This window comes from Leucopleurus acutus (genome assembly GCF_964270905.1).
Source record: "Leucopleurus acutus genome assembly, chromosome: 11".
NCBI classification, from domain to species: domain Eukaryota; kingdom Metazoa; phylum Chordata; class Mammalia; order Artiodactyla; family Delphinidae; genus Leucopleurus; species Leucopleurus acutus.
The window spans coordinates 58551823-58571594 of record NC_139152.1 but is presented as its reverse complement, the minus strand read 5'-3'; the positions used below and the strand labels follow the sequence as shown (position 1 = coordinate 58571594).

At 41.4% G+C, this 19772-nt stretch overlaps 1 protein-coding gene across 1 annotated transcript in view; it reads right to left on the bottom strand.

Moving 5' to 3' along the window:
- RAB21 (RAB21, member RAS oncogene family) overlaps positions 1–10918 on the bottom strand; it is a 32737-nt gene extending 21819 nt beyond the window's left edge. The window contains exon 1 of the mRNA XM_082850156.1: positions 10520–10918. Within this exon, the coding sequence (XP_082706282.1) occupies positions 10520–10669 (150 nt within the window). The 5' untranslated portion in view covers positions 10670–10918. The remainder of the gene's footprint in view (positions 1–10519) is intronic.
- Positions 10919–19772: the final 8854 nt, after the last annotated feature.

Below are 19772 nucleotides of genomic sequence, written 5' to 3'. Positions count from 1 at the left end.
GTGGGGATTTCTCAGCAGAGGGGAGTGAATTATAGCTGGTAAAGCTCCATCATTTTCTTTCTACTGGTCCCTCTGAAACTTACCATCACTCTCCCATAAGTTCAGAGACAGTGTTAAGTCTCTCCTAAGGAACTACGGATGTATAAAAACAATTTTATGGAAAGAGTGCTCATTACAGCGACGATTATTAAAAAAAAAAAGGAAAGAAGAAGAAAAGGACAATAAGCTAAGTGTCCATCAATAGGCTATTTTTTAAAAATATACAAATATAGTCCATCCATACAGTGAGACACTACGCAGTCATTTCCACTACTATTGCTAATACTAGCTAACAGTTATTGAATGCTTACCTTCCACCAAGTACTGTGCTATGCACTTTTTACAAAATCATTCATAAGCTTCTCCTTTATAAAAGTCAGGGAGCCCTAATCTACAAATAAAAGTCTCAAAGCCTATCTTTGTATCCAAGGACCTCCACCCTTTGTCCACATCTTTCTTCCCAAGAAAGCTTCCAGTATTTCTCTACTTACTCAGAAACTTATATAGTCTATATATTACATTCCCTCCAATTCTGTTTGTTGATAAAATTCCTCTCTAATTTGGGTCTATTCTTTCTCTATCTGGATCTCACCTATCAAGACCAGTTCATGACCTACACCCTTCTTCCTTGAATTTTTAAGCTTTCTCATATGACCCAGACAACCCACAGTGAATTTCTCTATGCAGAAGAACTTTAGGGAACTTAATCTTGTAATATACAGCATGTACCACCTTGTATTTTAAGTTAACTTTTCATGAGTATAAGTCTTCTGTTAACTAGAGTACATATTTTTATTTATTTAACATTTTCACAGTGTTTATAATGAAATGGGCAGTGTTCTAAAAGCTTTTCCATATTAATTCACTTCTCGTAACACTCTGTGATTAGATATAATTATTATCCAAATATTACAGATGTGGAAACAGAGACAAAGGAATGGTAAGTATATTGTCCAAGGTCACACAGCAAGTGACAGAGTAGGATTTGAAATGAAGGCAGTCTGGCTCCAGACATGACTCATAACCACTATGCTATGGTACCTCCCAGACTGAGATGTGAGCTAACACTTCTCTAATAGAGGGGGCAGGGGGAACCATAGTGCTGCCCACAGCGGACTTGCAAATGTTGTTACCGTAGATAAACATATCCACAATGTGACTCATATAACTCAATTTACATAAAAGATGTGTTCCTAAAAGTTTCCTTATAAACCAAATTATTTTAACTCAAATATGTGATGCATTAGTAAAGCACATTACCATAGGGTCCCCACTGTATCGTTTTCTTCCTTCATAACAAAAAACTTAAGTCCCACTCTATGGAAAGAGTCCTTCTGTAATACAAATCATCTCATTTTACATAAACCCTAAGTTTTTAATATTTTATAGATATTTTCTTAAAGAACAAACATCTGTTTTAAAAACAAAAACAATTATATTTGAGAATAAAGCTGCAAGATTTTATGTAACATCAAGACAGCAGCAAACGATCAAATGGTTGAAATCTGTTTTGGTCTTTTTTTCCTACTACCTCTATGACGCATACTTAATTTGGCCAGACTACTGAGATACCATTCATGGTTATATAATACTTACTCTGGGGCAGAGGTTCTTAATTCCGTTACATGGTAGTAAGAGTGGGAGGGAGGCATGATCATAGACTTCTTTGAGAATCTGATGAAAGCTATGAACCCACTCACTCTCAAGAAAACTGCTCATATGCACATATAAAATTTTTTCCCCACACTTTCCCAAGGGATTTATAAATCCCTGGCAATATCTCAGTGAAGAACCCCATCTAGAAAGAGCAGGGGACAGTGGCATAAACAACGTCAATTCAAAGGTTCTAGGAATATGGGAAGGAAAAAAAAATAGTACATACTGTGTGCCACCATGCTTTGGCTTTCTCATTTATTCTTTGTAACAACTCTGTGAAGTAGGTAATTAGCCCTATTTACAGTTGTGAACCTGAGATTTAAGGAAATACAGTGACTCACCCAAGGTCAGCCAACTTAGTCAGGTACTTCAGTGGGTGGAAGCCTGTCTGACTCCACAGTGCTTTTTCCATTGCACAAAGCTGCCTATTCCAGAACATACACACATTCTTAACTTGGCACTCCTCCACTTGGACACTAAGTGTTCCTGGACACCAACTCATCTCCCAGAATATTCTCAGGGTAGGCACAAAGTAATGAGGATCAAAGTAATGGTACATTTCCCACCTTACTCCTCCAAACCCGGAGTTACAGCACCACTATTTATTCTAATTCCAATGATTTCATCTTCCAAACTTTAGGGGTACTGACAGACTTAACAATCTCATCAGACATCTGTCATCTGCACCTGATGCTTATTTACCCAACATCTTAACTGAAATCACAGTGGATATTTTTTTAATCTCTATTAAAAAAATAAGATTATAGGAGAGATAAAATAAGAACAAAGTACATTTGCCAAATGAAAGTCTTTTCATAACTTGTTTCATCAATTTTTTTTGTCTGTTTTTGTTAGCCAGATCACTTGTTCTTGCTAATCACTGGCAAAGCAAAATACCTAATGCAGCACAGTAACTGATTGTGGACAAATACTTTCCTGTCTTTAAGTTCAATAGACTTTCATTAATAATATGTGTGTTTAACTCTTCGAGGAAAACATAGGAAGCACAGTCTTTGACATAAACCACAGCAAGATCTTTTTTGATCCACCTCCTAGAGTAATGGAAATAAAAATAAACAAATGGGACCTAATGAAACTTCAAAGCTTTCGCACAGCAAAGGAAACCATAAACAAGACGAAAAGACACCCCTCAGAATGGGAGAAAATATTTGCAAACGAATCAACGGACAAAGGATTAATATCCAAAATATATAAACAGCTCATGCAGCTCAATATTAAAGAAACAAACAGCGCTTCCCTGGTGGCGCAGTGGTTGAGAGTCCGCCTGCCGATGCAGGGGACACGGGTTCGTGCCCCAGTCCAGGAGGATCCCACATGCCGCAGAGCGGCTGGGCCCGTGAGCCATGGCCGCTGAGCCGCGCATCCGGAGCCTGTGCTCCGCAACGGGAGGGGCCCCAACAGTGAGAGGCCCGCGTACCGCAAGAAAAAAAAAAGAAACAACGCAATCCAAAAATGGGCAGAAGACCTAAATAGACATTTCTCCAAAGAAGATGTACAGATGGCTAAGAAGCACATGAAAAGCTGCTCAACATCACTAATTATTAGATACATGCAAATCAAAACTACAATGAGGTATCACCTCACACCACTTAGAATGGGCATCATCAGAAAATCTACAAACAACAAATGCTGGAGAGGGTGTGGAGAAAGGGAACTCTCTTGCACTGTCGGTGGGAATGTAAATTGATACAGCCACTATGGAGAACAGTATGGAGGTTCCTTAAAAAACTAAAAATAGAACTACCATACGACCCAGCAATCCCACTACTGGGCATATACCGTGAGAAAACCATGATTCAAAAAGACACATGCACCCCAATGTTCATTGCAGCACTATTTACAATAGCCAGGTCCTGGAAGTAACCTAAGCGTCCATCAACAGACAAATGGATAAAGAAGATGTGGCACATATATACAATGGAATATTACTCAGCCCTAAAAAGGAACGAAATTGAGTCATTTGTTGAGACGTGGACAGATCTACAGACTGTCATACAGAGTGAAGTAACTCAGAAAGAGAAAAACAAATATCGTATATTAACGCATGTATCTGGAATCTAGAAAAGTGGTACAGATGAACCGGTTTGCAGGATGAGAGTTGAGACACAGCAATGTAGAGAAAAGATGTGTGGAAACCAAGGGGGGAAGCGGCAGTGGGGTGGGGATGGTGGTGTGCTGAATTGGGCGATGGGGATTGACATGTATACACTGATGTGTATAAAATTGATGACTAGTAAGAACCTGCAGTATGAAAAATAATAATAATAATATGTGTGTATATAATTAAACAGTTATATTATTTTTGCTACAGTTACTAACATTGTTTCAGGTTTAAGTATTTAAAGTATCTATTGGGAGTTCCCTGGCAGTCCAGTGGTTAGAACTTGGCGCTTTCCCTGCCGTGGCCTGGGTTCAATCCCTGGTCGGGGAACTAAGATCCTGCGAGCAGGAAAAAAAAGGAAAAAAAAAGTATCTATTAACTACTTTCAACTTAAGACATGGACATGAAAAGATTCAGCAAGATAATTCATAAAATTAGTCCTCTGTAGTAAGGCAATAAAAATTAGCTATCAAAAAACTAAGATGGGGGCTTCCCTGGTGGCGCAGTGGTTGAGAGTCCGCCTGCCGATGCAGGGGACACGGGTTCGTGCCCCGGTCTGGGAAGATCCCACATGCTGTGGAGCGGCTGGGCCCGTGAGCCATGGCCGCTGAGCCTGCGCTTCCGGAGCCTGTGCTCCACAATGGGAGAGGCCAAAACAGTGAGAGGCCCGCATACCGCAAAAAAAAAAAAAAAAAAACACTAAGATGAATTGCTACAATGGCAAAATCACATTACAATATATAAATGTAACAAATTAACATATTGTACACCTTAAGTTTATACAGTGTTATACTTCAAATATATTGTAATTAAAAAAAAAGAAAGAGGGCTTTCCTGCTGGCGCAGTGGTTGAGAGTCCGCCTGCCGATGCAGGGGACATGGGTTCGTGCCCCGGTCCAGGAAGATCCCACAGGCCGCGGAGCGGCTGGGCCCGTGAGCCATGGCCGCTGAGCCTGCGCGTCCTGAGCCTGTGCTCCGCAACGGGAGAGGCCACAACAGTGAGAGGCCCGCGTACCGCAAAAAAAAGAAAAGAAAAGAAAAGAAAGAAAACCAAGCTGGGTGCTTGAATACTTCATTTCTTGTCCTTTGCTTCTAAAAAGAGGTATTATAATCAGTTTAGAGTCCAAGTTAATACTTTGAAAAGGAGAGTCAAAAAATCACTTCTAAGGACTGGCTCAAAACACAAAGCAGAAAACAGCAGTCAGATATAGAATATTTATATATTAGGAGTTCAAAGCCATAACTCAGAAAAACTCTTCTTAAAAAAAAAATCATCCACCCTTCTATAGCCCACATACTCTAGTAAAAATACTAAGGGAAAAAGGAAGGATTTCAACTACTGTATTTTATGAAGATATTGTAATCAAACTGGCTGAATCAACACTAAAGTGGCTTCAAGAACTACTTAGAAGATACTTCAGACATTCAAAACATTAATCTTACAAATAAGGAAATTAAGATTCCTAGACCAGGGGACTGTGACACCAAGAATAAAACCAACTGCTAGAACCTGAATGCCAAGTGTTGCTCAGGAGGTTAAGGTGTATGGAAGAAAAAAAAAGTAGTTGACCTACCTTAAGAAAAAACGGTACACCATTACTATATGTGGGACCTCAGAAATCTAATCCAAGTCTTAGTTTCCTCATTTGCCAAACTGTTAGCATACTATCTGTATTCCCAGCCAACTTTACAGCACTGCTTTGCTAATCAAATGACAGGCACCTACCCTAGACTTCAGGAGGCAGATAGGTGGAATTCCAGTTAGAATTCTAAAAGGGAAGATGATTTATGGTTCTGATTATAAAGAATGTTACTTTTACACAGGAGACTAGTTGAAAGTGATAGAAGACATTTAAATTAGAGTGCATAATCTTACAATAAGGGGAAAAAGAGGATTCAGCTAAAGAAAAGGAAGTGATCACCCAGGAGCACAAATATAGAAGATAAACCAAAGACAATAGAAATGGCACAAGCATTTAAGAATAAAGAAGAACGCTAACAGCTGGTTAAAGTACCTTACTCATCTTTATTTTATTTATTTATTTATTTTACTGGTGAAGGTACTATAATTTTAATTAATTACATATTAAATGTTAGAAAATGGAACTGAGGAGGGAATTCCTTATTTATATTAAAAGCTAAGTTACCAAAAATTCTATTCTTTTTTTTTTATAACATCTTTATCGGACGTTACTCATCTTTATATTCCCCCGTTGGCACAATGTTTGACATGTAACAGGTATGAAATAAACAATTCTTGAATTTGACTGCTTAGGTTCAGCAGCTAATTCCAGAGAAAAAGCAGTAAGCCCCTCACTCCAACTGTCTTCTTTGTCTCTGTCAAGTTTAACTAACCCCAAACCAATGAGAAAATCACATAAGAAAGCTTTGAGGACTCTACATAAGATCAAGTTTTCTTTGTAAGCAAGGTAAAGGATCTTGAGTTCTCAGAGAGCTCACCTACAACATTACTTCATAATTATCAGTAACCTAGGAGGACGTCTGCAAAAAGGGAGCAGTACTAAAACACCAAAGCATAGCAAATGTCACAATTTTCAAAACAGAAGTGACTTTCCATAAATGTTAATCCCAGACAAAACTGTAGAATGGATAACAAATACATATGTATGCATAAAAATATAAAATGTAGCAGTCCCTCAGACCACATGCATTCTCAAAATAATTCATGTTAAATTAACCCCACTACCTTTTTGACTGGGTTACTATGAAAGAAACCAACACAAATTAAGCACCATCTATTCATCAAACAGCAACAGCAAACATTCCTTAAACAAACACTGTGCCAGGAGGTTTAAATACTATGGCTCTCTAATCCACATAAAAATCCTATGAGTGAGAGTCTCCCATTTCATGGATAAAGAGCCAGCTACAAACAGTAGAATAATCTGCCAAAATCATGACGGCTAAAAATCAGGAGCCAAAAATTCAAACTAACTTCAAAGTCCTGTCCCTTTCTACTACATCATATGGCCTCCTAATGCAGAAAAAACAATGTATCTTGTTCTTTTCCAAGCATTTGAGAAAGTATCTCATGATATCCCCTATGGACAAGACTGATGTAGCTAGGGCAAAAAAAGTTAGATTTGTAAAGCTGGAGTAGCCATTTTCATTAAAGGCTTCTTGTCCAGTAGGTAGCAGCCCACAACAGTCAGTCTTGTTTCCTGTTTCTATTACCATTAATATGTATAACACTCCATTTATAACTGTTTCTCAGTCAAGAGGAAAGAGGACTGTGGCCTGTGCGTGGTCTGGAAAAAGCTCCACCCTAAGATTCTGCATATTTAAAGAGAAATATACCTCTGGTCACGTGTCACTGGACTATAGTGAGACTTGTGAAGAGCTTTGTACTTGGCCCTCTCTCTCCCCCTTCTTTCAGAGTCTGTTAATGACTGATGAGAACACTGAAGACACTCTTACCAAATCTTCAGGTGACAAAGTTAAAATGAGTAGCTAATCCAGCAGTAGAGACCATGCCTTATTTTTCTTTGCATGTCCAGGACCCAACCTAGTGGCTGACCCACAGGAGCTCCATCAATGTTTCTTGAATTACAAAATCAAAATTCAAAAGGATATTAACAGACACTAACCACTGGAGCAAGTTTATCAAAGCCAACTTTAATAGATCAAATTCATTAGGGAAAAAAAGATTTAACTACAAAATCAAAGGAAAATGAAAAAATGTAAAGTCTTTCTTTCTTCTTCCCTCCCTCCCTCCCTTCCTCCCTCCCTCCCTCTGTCTCTTTTTTTCAGCAAATAAGTCTAAGACAGCAGGCCCAATATTAATCAATGGGACAGCTGCCCAAAAGCTCAAAGAATCTTTTCTGTAATACTTCAGTATTAGAAAAGGATTCTCCACAGGGGAGGTCATAGCCTGCACTTCTTTGCACAGATCAAACCACACTTGGAATCATTTCTACAGCTTAAGGCATCATATTTTAAGAAAAGTGGACAATGATTACTGAAATGTCTAGAAGAGATGTCAAAATAGTGATATGATTTAGAACAATGTTATAGGAGATCCACTAAAAGGAACCAGAGCTGTTTACCCAAAAGAAGACAAGACTCAAGGGGATGTAATAGCCATCTTCAACTATCAGAAGGGATGCCATGTATGACTAAGATTCAGAGAGCAGGGAAAGAGATTTTGTCTCTAGACGCAGAAAAATGAACTGGAAAGTAGACCTGCCCAAAAATGAAATGTGCCACCTCAGGACATAGAGTTTTCCACCTTCTATAACAGTTCATCTCACCTCCAAGATGTTCAGACTAAAGTAGACAATCACTTGACTGAAATATTAAACAAAAGACTGAATTAGTGAACCATAAATTATCTTGGGTTCCTCTCAGTCTTTAAAATAGGAATGCATGAGAGTGTACTTTGCAAAGCATAAAATATTTTACAAAGATAGGTAGTAGGTAGTTCCGCTGACAAGAAAAAAGAGAAATTCTTCCCCTCATATCTCATGATGCATTAGTTCCTCTCCATCTGGAAATGAAAGGCATACAAGACTGTGTCTTATGGGTCTGACGGAAGTCAAATTTCTCTGAAAACATTATTTAAAAAGATGAAATGAACTGATATCTAAGAGAAGGAGATTGAATATAATGCTGTTTCCATACATTGGTATGGAAAAATCCTCAATTCTGGAACATAATCCAGATACCGTTTGTGATGACAGTTATATGCTATGCTTTTGATACTAGAGATCTACCATAACTTCATTCTCTCCTATGTATCAATAGATTTCAGTGGTTTCCTCTCAGATATCTAAAATCTTTAGCCAGCTTTTAGCTTCGAGGATGTTTTTGGAATGTATAACGAAAGTGTAATTTTTAGGTTTAAGGGCTAAATTATCTTTAAAAAAATTAAGAGCTCAGTTACAATGGTCTTCTCTTTTCTCTAAGGTCTGTAGCACAAAAGAAACCACTAAGGGGTGGTTTACCAATATCCAGAGATAGTGTGACTTATTGCTCAAAATCTGAAGTCATAACTAGATTCAAATTTCAGCTTGGGCACCAAGACTTGTGGCAATAAGATAGGCAGCAAATTACTCAACTTAACCACGCCTCTCTCATCACCTGTAAAATGAGGTTAATAAAACTATCCACCTCAAAGGCTGTCATAAGAACTAAAAGACAGAAGAAAAGTAAAATACTCATCACAGTAAGAACTAAGTGTTAGCTATTGTTATTACTTTACCTAAATGAATTTCTAAATTTCCAACTGAGCATAGGTATTTACCCTAAGAATTTCCTTGATCTCACTAATAACACTCAACTGTAATTATCAAAATTGTGTTAAGTGACCTTGTATAAGAATGTAGGGGAAAAATGCAGGTTCCTGACATTCACTTTTTCAGATAGTATGCTTTATATAGGAGTAAAAACAGAGGTGTAAAAATAGAACATGGAATCAGAACCAGAGCATCTTTGTAAATTCTAGACTCAGTGGTTTAATAATAGCATCAAACATCAAATGTCACAACAATCAGGAGACTGTGCATTCTATTAAATAGTGCCCATGTACTTACACACTACACAATCACTGATTAAGATCTATTGTGCAATTTAGGGTAATAATAACGATGGAGAGCTTACACTGGACCAGCTCCTAAGTGCTTTTATGTATACCTGTCCTGACAACCCAATGAACTAGATACTATTATTATGCCCATTTTAACAGATGAAGAATCTCAGGCACAGACAGGTTAATTAACTTGGCCAAGATCACACAGCTAGTTTAAACAGATGGAGGTGCGATATGAACCTAGACAATCAGGCTCAAAAATTCATTAGACTTGACTGCCTCTGACTGAATTGATCAAGGCAGATTCGCTGTATATTTCTTCTAATACGTGAAAACTGATTTCTTTGGAAGAGGGGGAGACTCCAACGACCTCAATGGCCTGACTTCACGCCCAATTAATGGTTACATTTTAACACTTTTCTGACTAACAATCACGTATCTGCAGGTGAAAGCCGGCCCTACATTACAAGCAAAGAAAATAAATAGCAGCAGCAGCTAAGCTGTTAGTTTGAGGACCAACTGTTGGCCAGTATTCACATGACGTTTCCATGTGAATATGGGTCGACCCACATCGCCGAGTATGTGACCCACAAGTCAGCAATGGAACTGCGTAACCCACACGGGCAAGCGGTCATTTCAAAAACCCTCCGGAAAGGAATGTCTTGCCAATCAGCACGTTACTCGAAGACAGGACAAAATGGAACTTGCACAAACACTTAGTCATCAGTAAGCGCTGAAGTTACAAATCACCTAGTTAGCAAAATCAAATCCGCAGCTAAATTCCTAATTCCGAAAGAAAGAAAAAGGGCTGACACTCGGTTGACTGACTGTAGGGTGAAGGCACCTAGGGCCCAAGCGGAAGCAAATCAAAGGGGAAACACTAGCGCACCGATGGGGATTCCACGACACGCGCTGCCACACTGGGGACTTTTCAGGGCCCTTCCACTCCCCTCCCAACAGCCTGTCCTTACGTGTCCAGACTGCCCCGACCACGCGTGTTCCCAGGGCGAATTCGGAAAGGCAATCCGAACGCGGAGGTGATAGGCCTGAGATGTGAGAGCCCACACCCAGACGACGGTGTGGCAGCAAAGTCCTCAGAGCCCCGGAGGAGTAGGGGCCCCGAGGCGCCACCTCCCGCTCCCCGGGGCCCGCACCTGCAGAGTGGTGATGTGCTTGTCGTTGAACTTGTTTTCGCAGTAGCGCAGCACCAGCGACGTCTTTCCCACGCAGCCTTCCCCCAGCAGCACCACCTTGAACGAGTAGGCTCGCCCGGCCGCCGCCCCGCCGCCGCCGGCCGCAGCCATCCCGTCGCGTCCCCGCCGCCGGAGCCCTAGAGCCGCGCCGAGCTCTCCACAGCCGCCGCAGCGCCTTCACAGACGCGGCCGGCGCAGCCCCTCCGCACCGGAGCTGCCAGCCCCGGGCGCCGTCTCCACTCCCGCCTCCGGGCGAGGCCTGGAAAGGCCGAGGGAAAGTCCGAGAATGAAGGGCCCCAGCCACCACGTCAGGCACCCGAGGAAAGGCGAACAGCACTCCCTCTCCGCCTCCCTCTAATGGCGTCTCCTTCCTCCTACGTCACACTTTCGGGTCACATGACCGCCGCGGCCCGTGGGACTCGGCCCAGGAGAACACGCCTGGACGTAGGCGGGGCTTCTGAGCCTCTTCCCGGGGGCGAGCTGGACGCGAGGGGACCACGTCTGGGCCGTCTCCCGCAGAGCTAGGCCGTCTGCGGGCCACTACCACTCTGCAGTTGGTGGGAACCTGCGGGAATAAGGAATGAATAATTAGAGGCAAGCCCAGCTCAGGTGGAATATTGCAGTGCAGAATGTTCTCGTTCTTGCCCAGGGGCTGTCCACCTCTCCCATCCGGGGTCCCCGTAAACCGAATCTATCAAGGTGTCCTTCAGTACCTTGACAGTGTTTCTCTGGGGGATCCCAAATCCTAGCTATTGAACTTCTTTCAGTTCCCCAGACCACCTGGACTCCTCATCTTTCAGGTCTCAGCTTAAACAGGAAAGGCTTCCCTGACCACCCATCCTTCTCCCTCTGTCCTTCCATCACTCTCCCCACCCAAGTTAGGTATTTCATAACACGGTATACTTTGTCTAGCGGTGCTTACCACGCTTCGTGGAAATTACTTTGCTGAATATTTGTCTTTCCTTATTAGGCTGTAGATTTGTTAAGGACAAGAACTAGGTGAGACGTGCTTTGACTTTCTGACTCCAAGCCAGGCACATAAGAGGCATTCTATAAATATTTGGGAATGAATGAGTAAACAATACATCTTAAGCCATTATGCCTTGGTTTCCTAGTTTTTCTGTCTTCCATGAAGCTTCCCGCTCCCCCACCATTAAACTTCTGACCTTCCCTATTGACTCCACCTTGACAAACCTGGCTTGTTTGATCATCACTTATATTTCCTTATCTGCCTCCCATTTCTTTCATGAAATACACTCTTCCAAGAAACCATACTAGTGTTTCTAAAAGTTTGCAACTAGAAATGTGACGTCAGTTAGGTAAACATATTCTTTCTCATGAGACTCCTTTCCCACGTCAAACCAGATAGTCCATTCATTCATTCAACAAATATTTGAAGGTGCCCACCATATGCCAGGCACTGTGCTGAACAAGATACAATGTCTTTCACTGCAACACTATTTACAATAGCCAGGACATGGAAGCAACCTAAGTGTCCATCGACAGATGAATGGATGAAGAAGATGTGGCACCTATATACAATGGAATATTACTCAGCCATAAAAAGAAACGAAATTGAGTTATTTGTAGTGAGGTGGATGGACCTAGAGTCTGTCATACAGAGTGAAGTAAGTCAGAAAGAGAAAAACAAATACCGTATGATAACACATATATATGGAATCTAAAAAAAAAAGTTATGAAGAACCCAGGGGCAGGACAGGAATAAAGACGCAGACATAGAGAATGGACTTGAGGACATGGGAGGGGGAAGGGTAAGCTGGGACTAAGTGAGAGAGTGGCATTGACATATATACACTACCAAATGTAAAATTGATAGCTAGTGGGAAGCAGCCGCATAGCACAGGGAGATCAGCTTGGTGCTTTGTGACCACCTAGAGCGGTGGGATAGGGAGGGTGGGAGGGAGACGCAAGTGGGAGGGGATATGGGGATATATGTATACATATAGCTGATTCACTTTGTTATACAGCAGAAACTAACACAACATTGTAAATCAATTATACTCCAATAAAGAGGTTTAAAAAAAAAGATACAGGGCTTCCCTGGTGGGGCAGTAGCTGAGAGTCCGCCTGCCGATGCAGGGAACACGGGTCCGTGCCCCGGTCCGGGAAGATCCCACATGCTGCGGAGCGGCTGGGCCCGTGAGCCATGGCCGCTGAGCCTGCGCGTCCAGAGCCTGTGCTCCGCAACAGGAAAAAAAAAAAAAAAAAGATACAATGTCTTCGTCATCAAGAACTTACTCTTTATCAGGAAAGACAGACACGGTCATTATATGATAGAATGCTTTCATCTTGATAAAGCAGTTCAGGGTATTTTGCAGATGTATATGGGGACCCAATTGGTTTAGCATACTAGGGAAAGCTCCTGGTATGCTACCTTTGATATCCCCAATGCTACATTTGGGTAGGAGTAACCTAGGCAAGAAAGAAGGAGAGCTTTGCCAGCAGAGAGAATAGCATGTCCTACAGCCTTGAGGTAGGAAGGAGCATCAAAAGATGAGAAACAAGTGCGAGAAGAACACGGAGAGCTTCAGATGAGACTGGCATGGAAACCAGGAATCAATACTGAAAGGACCTTTCAGCAAACGAAGGGTTTTAATTAAAGGTGCTGATATAATCAGAGTTGACTTTTAAAAGATCACTCTGGCTGTAATTTGAAAAATGGATTGGAGAAGGATAATACCACTTCAATTTATTTAGAATCAGCCATTAAAGAGAGCTTATGTTTTAAAAAATATATATCCTCTACTTCTCTCTGCATTCCTCCTCTCAGGGTCTTTGCATATTCATGAATTCTTCCAGAATAAGGAAGAAACTTCACTTTGAACGGGGCCCTTTCCATTATCCATTCTGAATTCTTAATATTGGATTGAAATTTGCCTCTCTCTGCCTGCAATTAATTGTTCCTCATTCAACCTACACAACATGTATCTAATCTCTATTCTTTGTGAAACATCTTTATACATATGAAGAAAGCTGTCTGATCTTCCTTTAAGCCTTCTTTTTTCTTCCCTTCTCTTTTCAATATAGCCAATGCTCTCAACCACTGTTCAAATCATATGGATCCCAGATCATTTAATAGCTTGATCATCTTAGAATCTACATGCAGTACTTTGTATTTATCACTGAAAAACAATGCTAATTTTTTTATTGTAAAATAAAATAAGTTTAAAGTTAAAATAATTTTCCAGGTTTAGCTTACACTGGGATTTAAGGAATGTGTGCCAAATGTTCACAGAATATAATAAGTCAGTTTGGCATAATTTTGAGCACAGAGTGGGTAAATATAGATGTAAGTTGTGGCAGGTTGGTAATGGCCCCTCAAAGACATCAGGTTTGAATACCTTGTGCCTGTAAATGTTGCCTTATTTGGAAAATGGGTCTTTTCAGATGTGATTAAATTTAGGATCTTGAGATGGAGAAATTTTTTTGGATTATCTGGGTGGGCCGAAAGGCAATCACAAATATCCTTATAAGAGGAAAGCAGAAGGAGATGCTACACACACAAAAGAGAAGGCAATGTGACCATGGAGACAGAGATTAGAGTGATGCAGCCACAAGCCAAGGAAAGCTGACAGCCACCAGAAGCTAAAAGAGATGAACAGATTTCCCCCCAGAGTCTCTGGAGGGAGTACAGCCCTGCCAACACATTCATTTCAACCTAGTGAAACTGATTTTGGACTCCTGAACTCCAGAACTGGAAGAGACTAAATATATGTTGTTTTACACCACTAAGTTTGTGATAATTTGTTACAGAAGCCATAGGAAACTAATACATAAGTATACTGGAGCTACACAAGTGGCTTATATTAGTCTAAGCATTGAAAGAAATTCAGGCTAATTCTGGGATAGCTTGTGTGCTCATAAAACTTAGATCAGTTTTGGAGTCAACTGTGATTGGTCTGTATAAACTTGATAGAAGATGCCACAAAAAACTGGAACTCTAGTGCCTTCATAGATGGGAGCTACAAAAATGTGAGGACTCCTCAGTCAGTAGATATCTCAAAATAGATTCCTGATTGGTGAGGGCTGAGGCATGGTAGGGTGCAAATTCCAAAGCATATAGCTCCTTTTCACCAAAAACAATTGTCTTCCTGCCTCCCTCTCCCACCCACCCAAAAAACCCCCCAAACCCCAAGCATAATTATACAGGTGAAATCTACTTAACCATGAATGTGTAGCACTGTATCATGTGGGAAAAGTTGCCACAGAAAGGTAATGTGTAGCTCTAACAGCTTCTGTAAAGGGGGAAGAATCATCCCACCAGTTTTGTGGTGGTTATCAGATTGGGTTTATGGACTACTTTTAAAGTCTGTAAGTCCTAGTTTTTTTAATGGCCCCTTCTTTCTCTCCCTGTTCTTATACTATATTGTGGATTAAGACTAACCTCATGGTCTCTAGTGTGACTACCTGGGGCTCTCAATTGTTGAATTTTGATGAACTATCCAGTATTGAAGAGTCAGGGAATGTTTATTTGTTCATTTGGGAGGGAGGGTGACTGTCGATGGCCCTTTGTACATCCTTGTTTCATTCATTCTTTGTTCATTCATTCATCATTGAACAAGTATTTATTTAGCATTTACTATGTGTCAGATACTGTACTACAAATGTAATCCTGTCAGACATGACTTCTGCCCTTATGGAATTTATAGTCTAATGGGCACCACAAATAATTAAAACAGTTACAATAAAGTATGGTAAATGGTCTATAGGACAGGTACAAGGAGCTATGGAACCACATAGGAATAGCAACTAACCCAGCTGTTCCACAAGATAAATCAGATCAAATGGACACATTCCTTTATCTTCAATTTTCTCAGTATTTGGGCAGATTTGACTCAGCTGCCCACTCTCTCTTTTGTGGCATGTGTGCCTCCCTTTGCTTCTGGGTCATCACAGTCTTCCAGTTTTCCCCTACTTTACTGGCTGCTTCTTTTCCATCTCTTTGCTTGCTGCTCCACCTGTTCCCAACCTCTAAATGCTAGTGGGCTTCCAGACTCAGTTGTCTCCAATAAAGCTCTCCCTCTAAGTGATCACACCCAGTCCTTTGGTGCGAAATATCTGTTACATATTCTTTACTCCTAAATGTACATCTTTCACTCCTGATCACTCCCCTGTGCACCAGATACGTATAGGCAACTCCTATTTAACATCATCACTCAAATGTCAAATAGACATATCAAACACGATAGTTTAAAACGGATCCCTCAATTTTTTTCTCCAAAAGTTATTCCTCCCCTGGTTTTTCCTGTCTTGGTAAAGAGTTCTATTATACATCTATTTGCTAGAGCTAAAACCTAGCTGATATCTTTTTGTTTTCTCTTACTCTTCACATCCAATCCACTACCATATCTAGTCAACTGTACCTCTAAAACAGATCTTGAATCCATCAGTTCTCCATCTCCACCACCCTAGTCCAACCCACAATCAACTTTTTCTTAGGCTACTACAATAGGCTTCTAACATGCCTCCCTGCCTCTACTTTTGCCCTATTACCCACTGCAATCTATTCTTCAAACAGCTGCCAGAGTAAATTTAAAAATAGACAAACTCAAATTCCTTACCATGACTATAAAGTCCCTACATAATGAGGATGTTGCCTGACTTTCCACCTTTATCTCATCCAATCTTCTCTTCCTATCATTATGCTCCTGTCTTACATGCTTCCATTCTGATCGTCTTATAGGCTTAGTCCCTACCTGCCTCTCGGCTCTTGTTTGGAGCAGAGAAAGGTGTATTGCAGGGCCAAGCAAGGAGAATGGGTGGCTCATGCTCAAAAAACCCCAAACTCTCCAATTTCAGGGAAGTTTTTATAGGCAAAATTTGGGGTGAGGGCTGCAGGGTGTGTGAGTCTCTTCTGATTGGTTGGTGGTGAGGTAACAGGGTGGTGCTCTAGGAATATTGTCCTCAGCCTAAAGTTGCCATCCTCCACCTGGATGGGGGTCTTAGTTCCTGCAGAAGAACTCAAAGATATTGTTATATATATCCCTTGAGGAAGAACCAGGACCTTGCCCCATCCTGCACTATTTTTTCTTGACTGCTCCTCCCTTGCTTCTGCATTCCCTCACTTCCCTGATTAGTAACTGTTTGAATATGCTCTTTGGAACTCAAGGAAGGTGTAGGAGACTGAAGCCTTTTTCCTGCAAACAAGAAACAGGGGACACGGAAAGGATTTGTACCCAGGAGGGCCCCACAGGTCCTGCTCAGTTTCAATACTTTTGTCATACTACTAACATTTATTTGTTCCCATGTTTATAAGCTCCATGAGAACAGATACCTTGATGACTGGCATACCATTGAGTCTCCAGGGCCTAGCACTGTGCCCAGCATATAATGGTCACTCAATAAACATTTGTTGCATGGATTGAGGTAGGATAATATCTTGATATTTTAACCTATGGGAATTTCCCCCTAGTATTTCCATAAGCTGTGAGGCTTCCTATGTACCAAGGAAAGATAGGGACAGCAGAACACAGTACAACAAAGATTTCAATTTTTACATTTTGATTTTTAGAAGCCCAAGCCACTGGTATTTAAAGTTGTTGGGTTTTTATTTTTGTTTTTTGGTGTTTTTTTTTTTGCGGTACGCGGGCCTCTCACTGTTGTGGCTTTTCCCGTTGCGGAGCACAGGTTCCGGACGCGCAGCCTCAGCGGCCATGGCTCACGGGCCCAGCCTCTCTGCGGCATGTGGGATCCTCCCGGACCAGGGCACGAACCCGTGTCCCCTGCATCGGCAGGTGGACTCTCAACCACTGCGCCACCAGGGAAGCCCTGTTTTGTTTTTTTTAAAATAGAATGTATAAGCAATCAGAGTCACTGCTTGATTAATAAGTATTAGTCAAGGAGAATTAGAGGAAAAGCAAGGGAGTTAGACATTGGTGAATGTTCCTGCAGCAGATACTGATGTTTCTCCAACATTCCAACCCCTTCTGCCTTGTCTTCCTCTACTACAGAGATAAGAAGAAAAACACTCGAATTAATAGTCTTTGAGTTATGAGTTATATTACAACTCTGAGGATCAAAATCATGTACTAAAGATGGCAGAGCAGTAAGTTAGAAATAGTCTTGAATGGACATCCTAATCCACAAATACCTAATTTATATAATCCACTGTAGTATGATTACCTGTTATTTGCAGCCCAATATATTCATAATGATAGCATCCCAGATAGTTTTGGGGAATATATGACCGAAGGAAACAAATTTCTCTTTTCCTCAACAAAGCCCGAGAAGGTAACAAGCTTTGTAAAGTTCACCCGTATCTAAGATAGACATGGAGCTATAGAGTAGCGGTGGCTGCATCACATGTCTAGAGAGAAAACCGGAAATAAACTTACAGAGCTTCCTCAATGCCAGTATTAAGAGTCTTCAAATGTTTCTACAAGCTACAGAGGAAAACTCATAGAGTTAGACTTGGAGACAGGGTGATCTATCATCCCAGTTTGCCTAAGACTGTCCTGATTTGAGCACTGAGAGTCCCACATCCTGGGAAACCCCTCATTGCTGGACAAACCAGAATTCTTGGTCACCCTACTTGAAGAGATTTTGTGGCTAAGACAAGGAGGACACAGCAGTACTTGAGGGCCAAGTGGCTATGAGAATGCAATAGGTGACAGATGCCAGCACGTTTGGATGATGATAACTGAGACCCCGATGCCCAGCATCTCCAAATTTCATAGTGTTACCAAGTCTGTTGCCCCAGAATCGTCCCCCTACCCCTCCCTTGAATGGATACCAATTACTCTTATCTAAATTTCAGGAGGAAGTTGCGAAGAGTAAAACAATAACTGGTTAGAACAAAGTAGGCCCAAGATATCAGAAGATTTGACTTCCAGTAGACCTTGAGCCTCATTATACGCTCACTGTAATACATTAGCATGCTAAATGACACACCCACCAGCACCATGACAGTTGACAATTGTCATGACAGCAACCGGAAAAGCCCATACAAGGACTGAAAAGGAGTGCTGCATCAGTTTCGGGTCCAAATCACACCCCTGTTCTTCGATAAGTTATGAATATTTCTCCCTCTCTTTCCAATTCCCTCCCTTTTACCTCAAACCTCCTATATATATGGTGTCTCCGCCCAAATCGGGTTGAGAAGTTGATTTGCGAACGAAGTTCCTGCTTCTCCATTCTTTGGCTATTGAATAAAGCTTGTGCTGTTCCAGTCTCAGCATCAATTTCTTTATTGGCTGTACAAATCTGAGCAGAAAAAGAAGCCGAGACAATGGGTCTCAGCCCGGGCTAGGACCCCGGCGTGGGTACAGTCAACCGATTCAGTAACAGTAGGTCAAATACTGATATGACCTGGGCAAGATGTGAAGGACACTCTGAACTGACTAAGATTACCCACATTGAGATTTAGTTTCTATTATCTAGTAGAAGTCAAATAAGTTCAGTTTTAGAAAAATTAAATTTCTTGTTTGTGGACAAAGGTCAGGTACCTTCTATAGAATAAAAAAATGATCTGAACATTGGAGGAAGAGTAGGAATCAGCCAAGCAAAGAGATAAACATTCAGATTTCAGGACACAGCATGCCATTAAACAAGCACCAGGAATGAGGTGAGCATGGTGAGAAATGAATGTAAGGAAGTAAATGAAATCATGCAGAACCTTGAAAGTCATGCTAAAAATTTGGGGCTTTATCATAAAAACAGTGAGAAGTCCATTAGGACAGTGTGACACAAAGTATGGTCTGTAGGGCTTCCCTGGTGGCACAGTGGTTGAGAGTCTGCCTGCCAATGCAGGGGACACAGGTTCGTGCTCTGGTCCGGGAGGATCCCACATGCCGCGAAGTGCCTGGGCCCGTGAGCCATGGGCGCTGAGCCTGCGCGTCCGGAACCTGTGCTCCGCAACGGGAGAGGCCACAATAGTGAGAGGCCCGCGTACCACACACACACAAAAAAGTGTGGTCTGCAGACCACCAGCATCAGCTGGAAGCTTGTTAGAAATGCAGATTTTCAGTCCCCACTCTCACCCTCCCCCTTAAATCAGAATGGGGCAGGATCCAGGAATCTGAGTTTTAACAAATCCTCCTTGTGATTCTTATTCACACTAAAGTTTGTAAAGCACTGATTTAGGGGACATGGTTAAGCAAAGCAAGAGAGACAAAGAGGAATTGGAGCCCTGCATTTCTGGCTTTGGCAACTGGTAAATGGTGATGCCTTTCACTGAAATAGGAAACACAGTAGA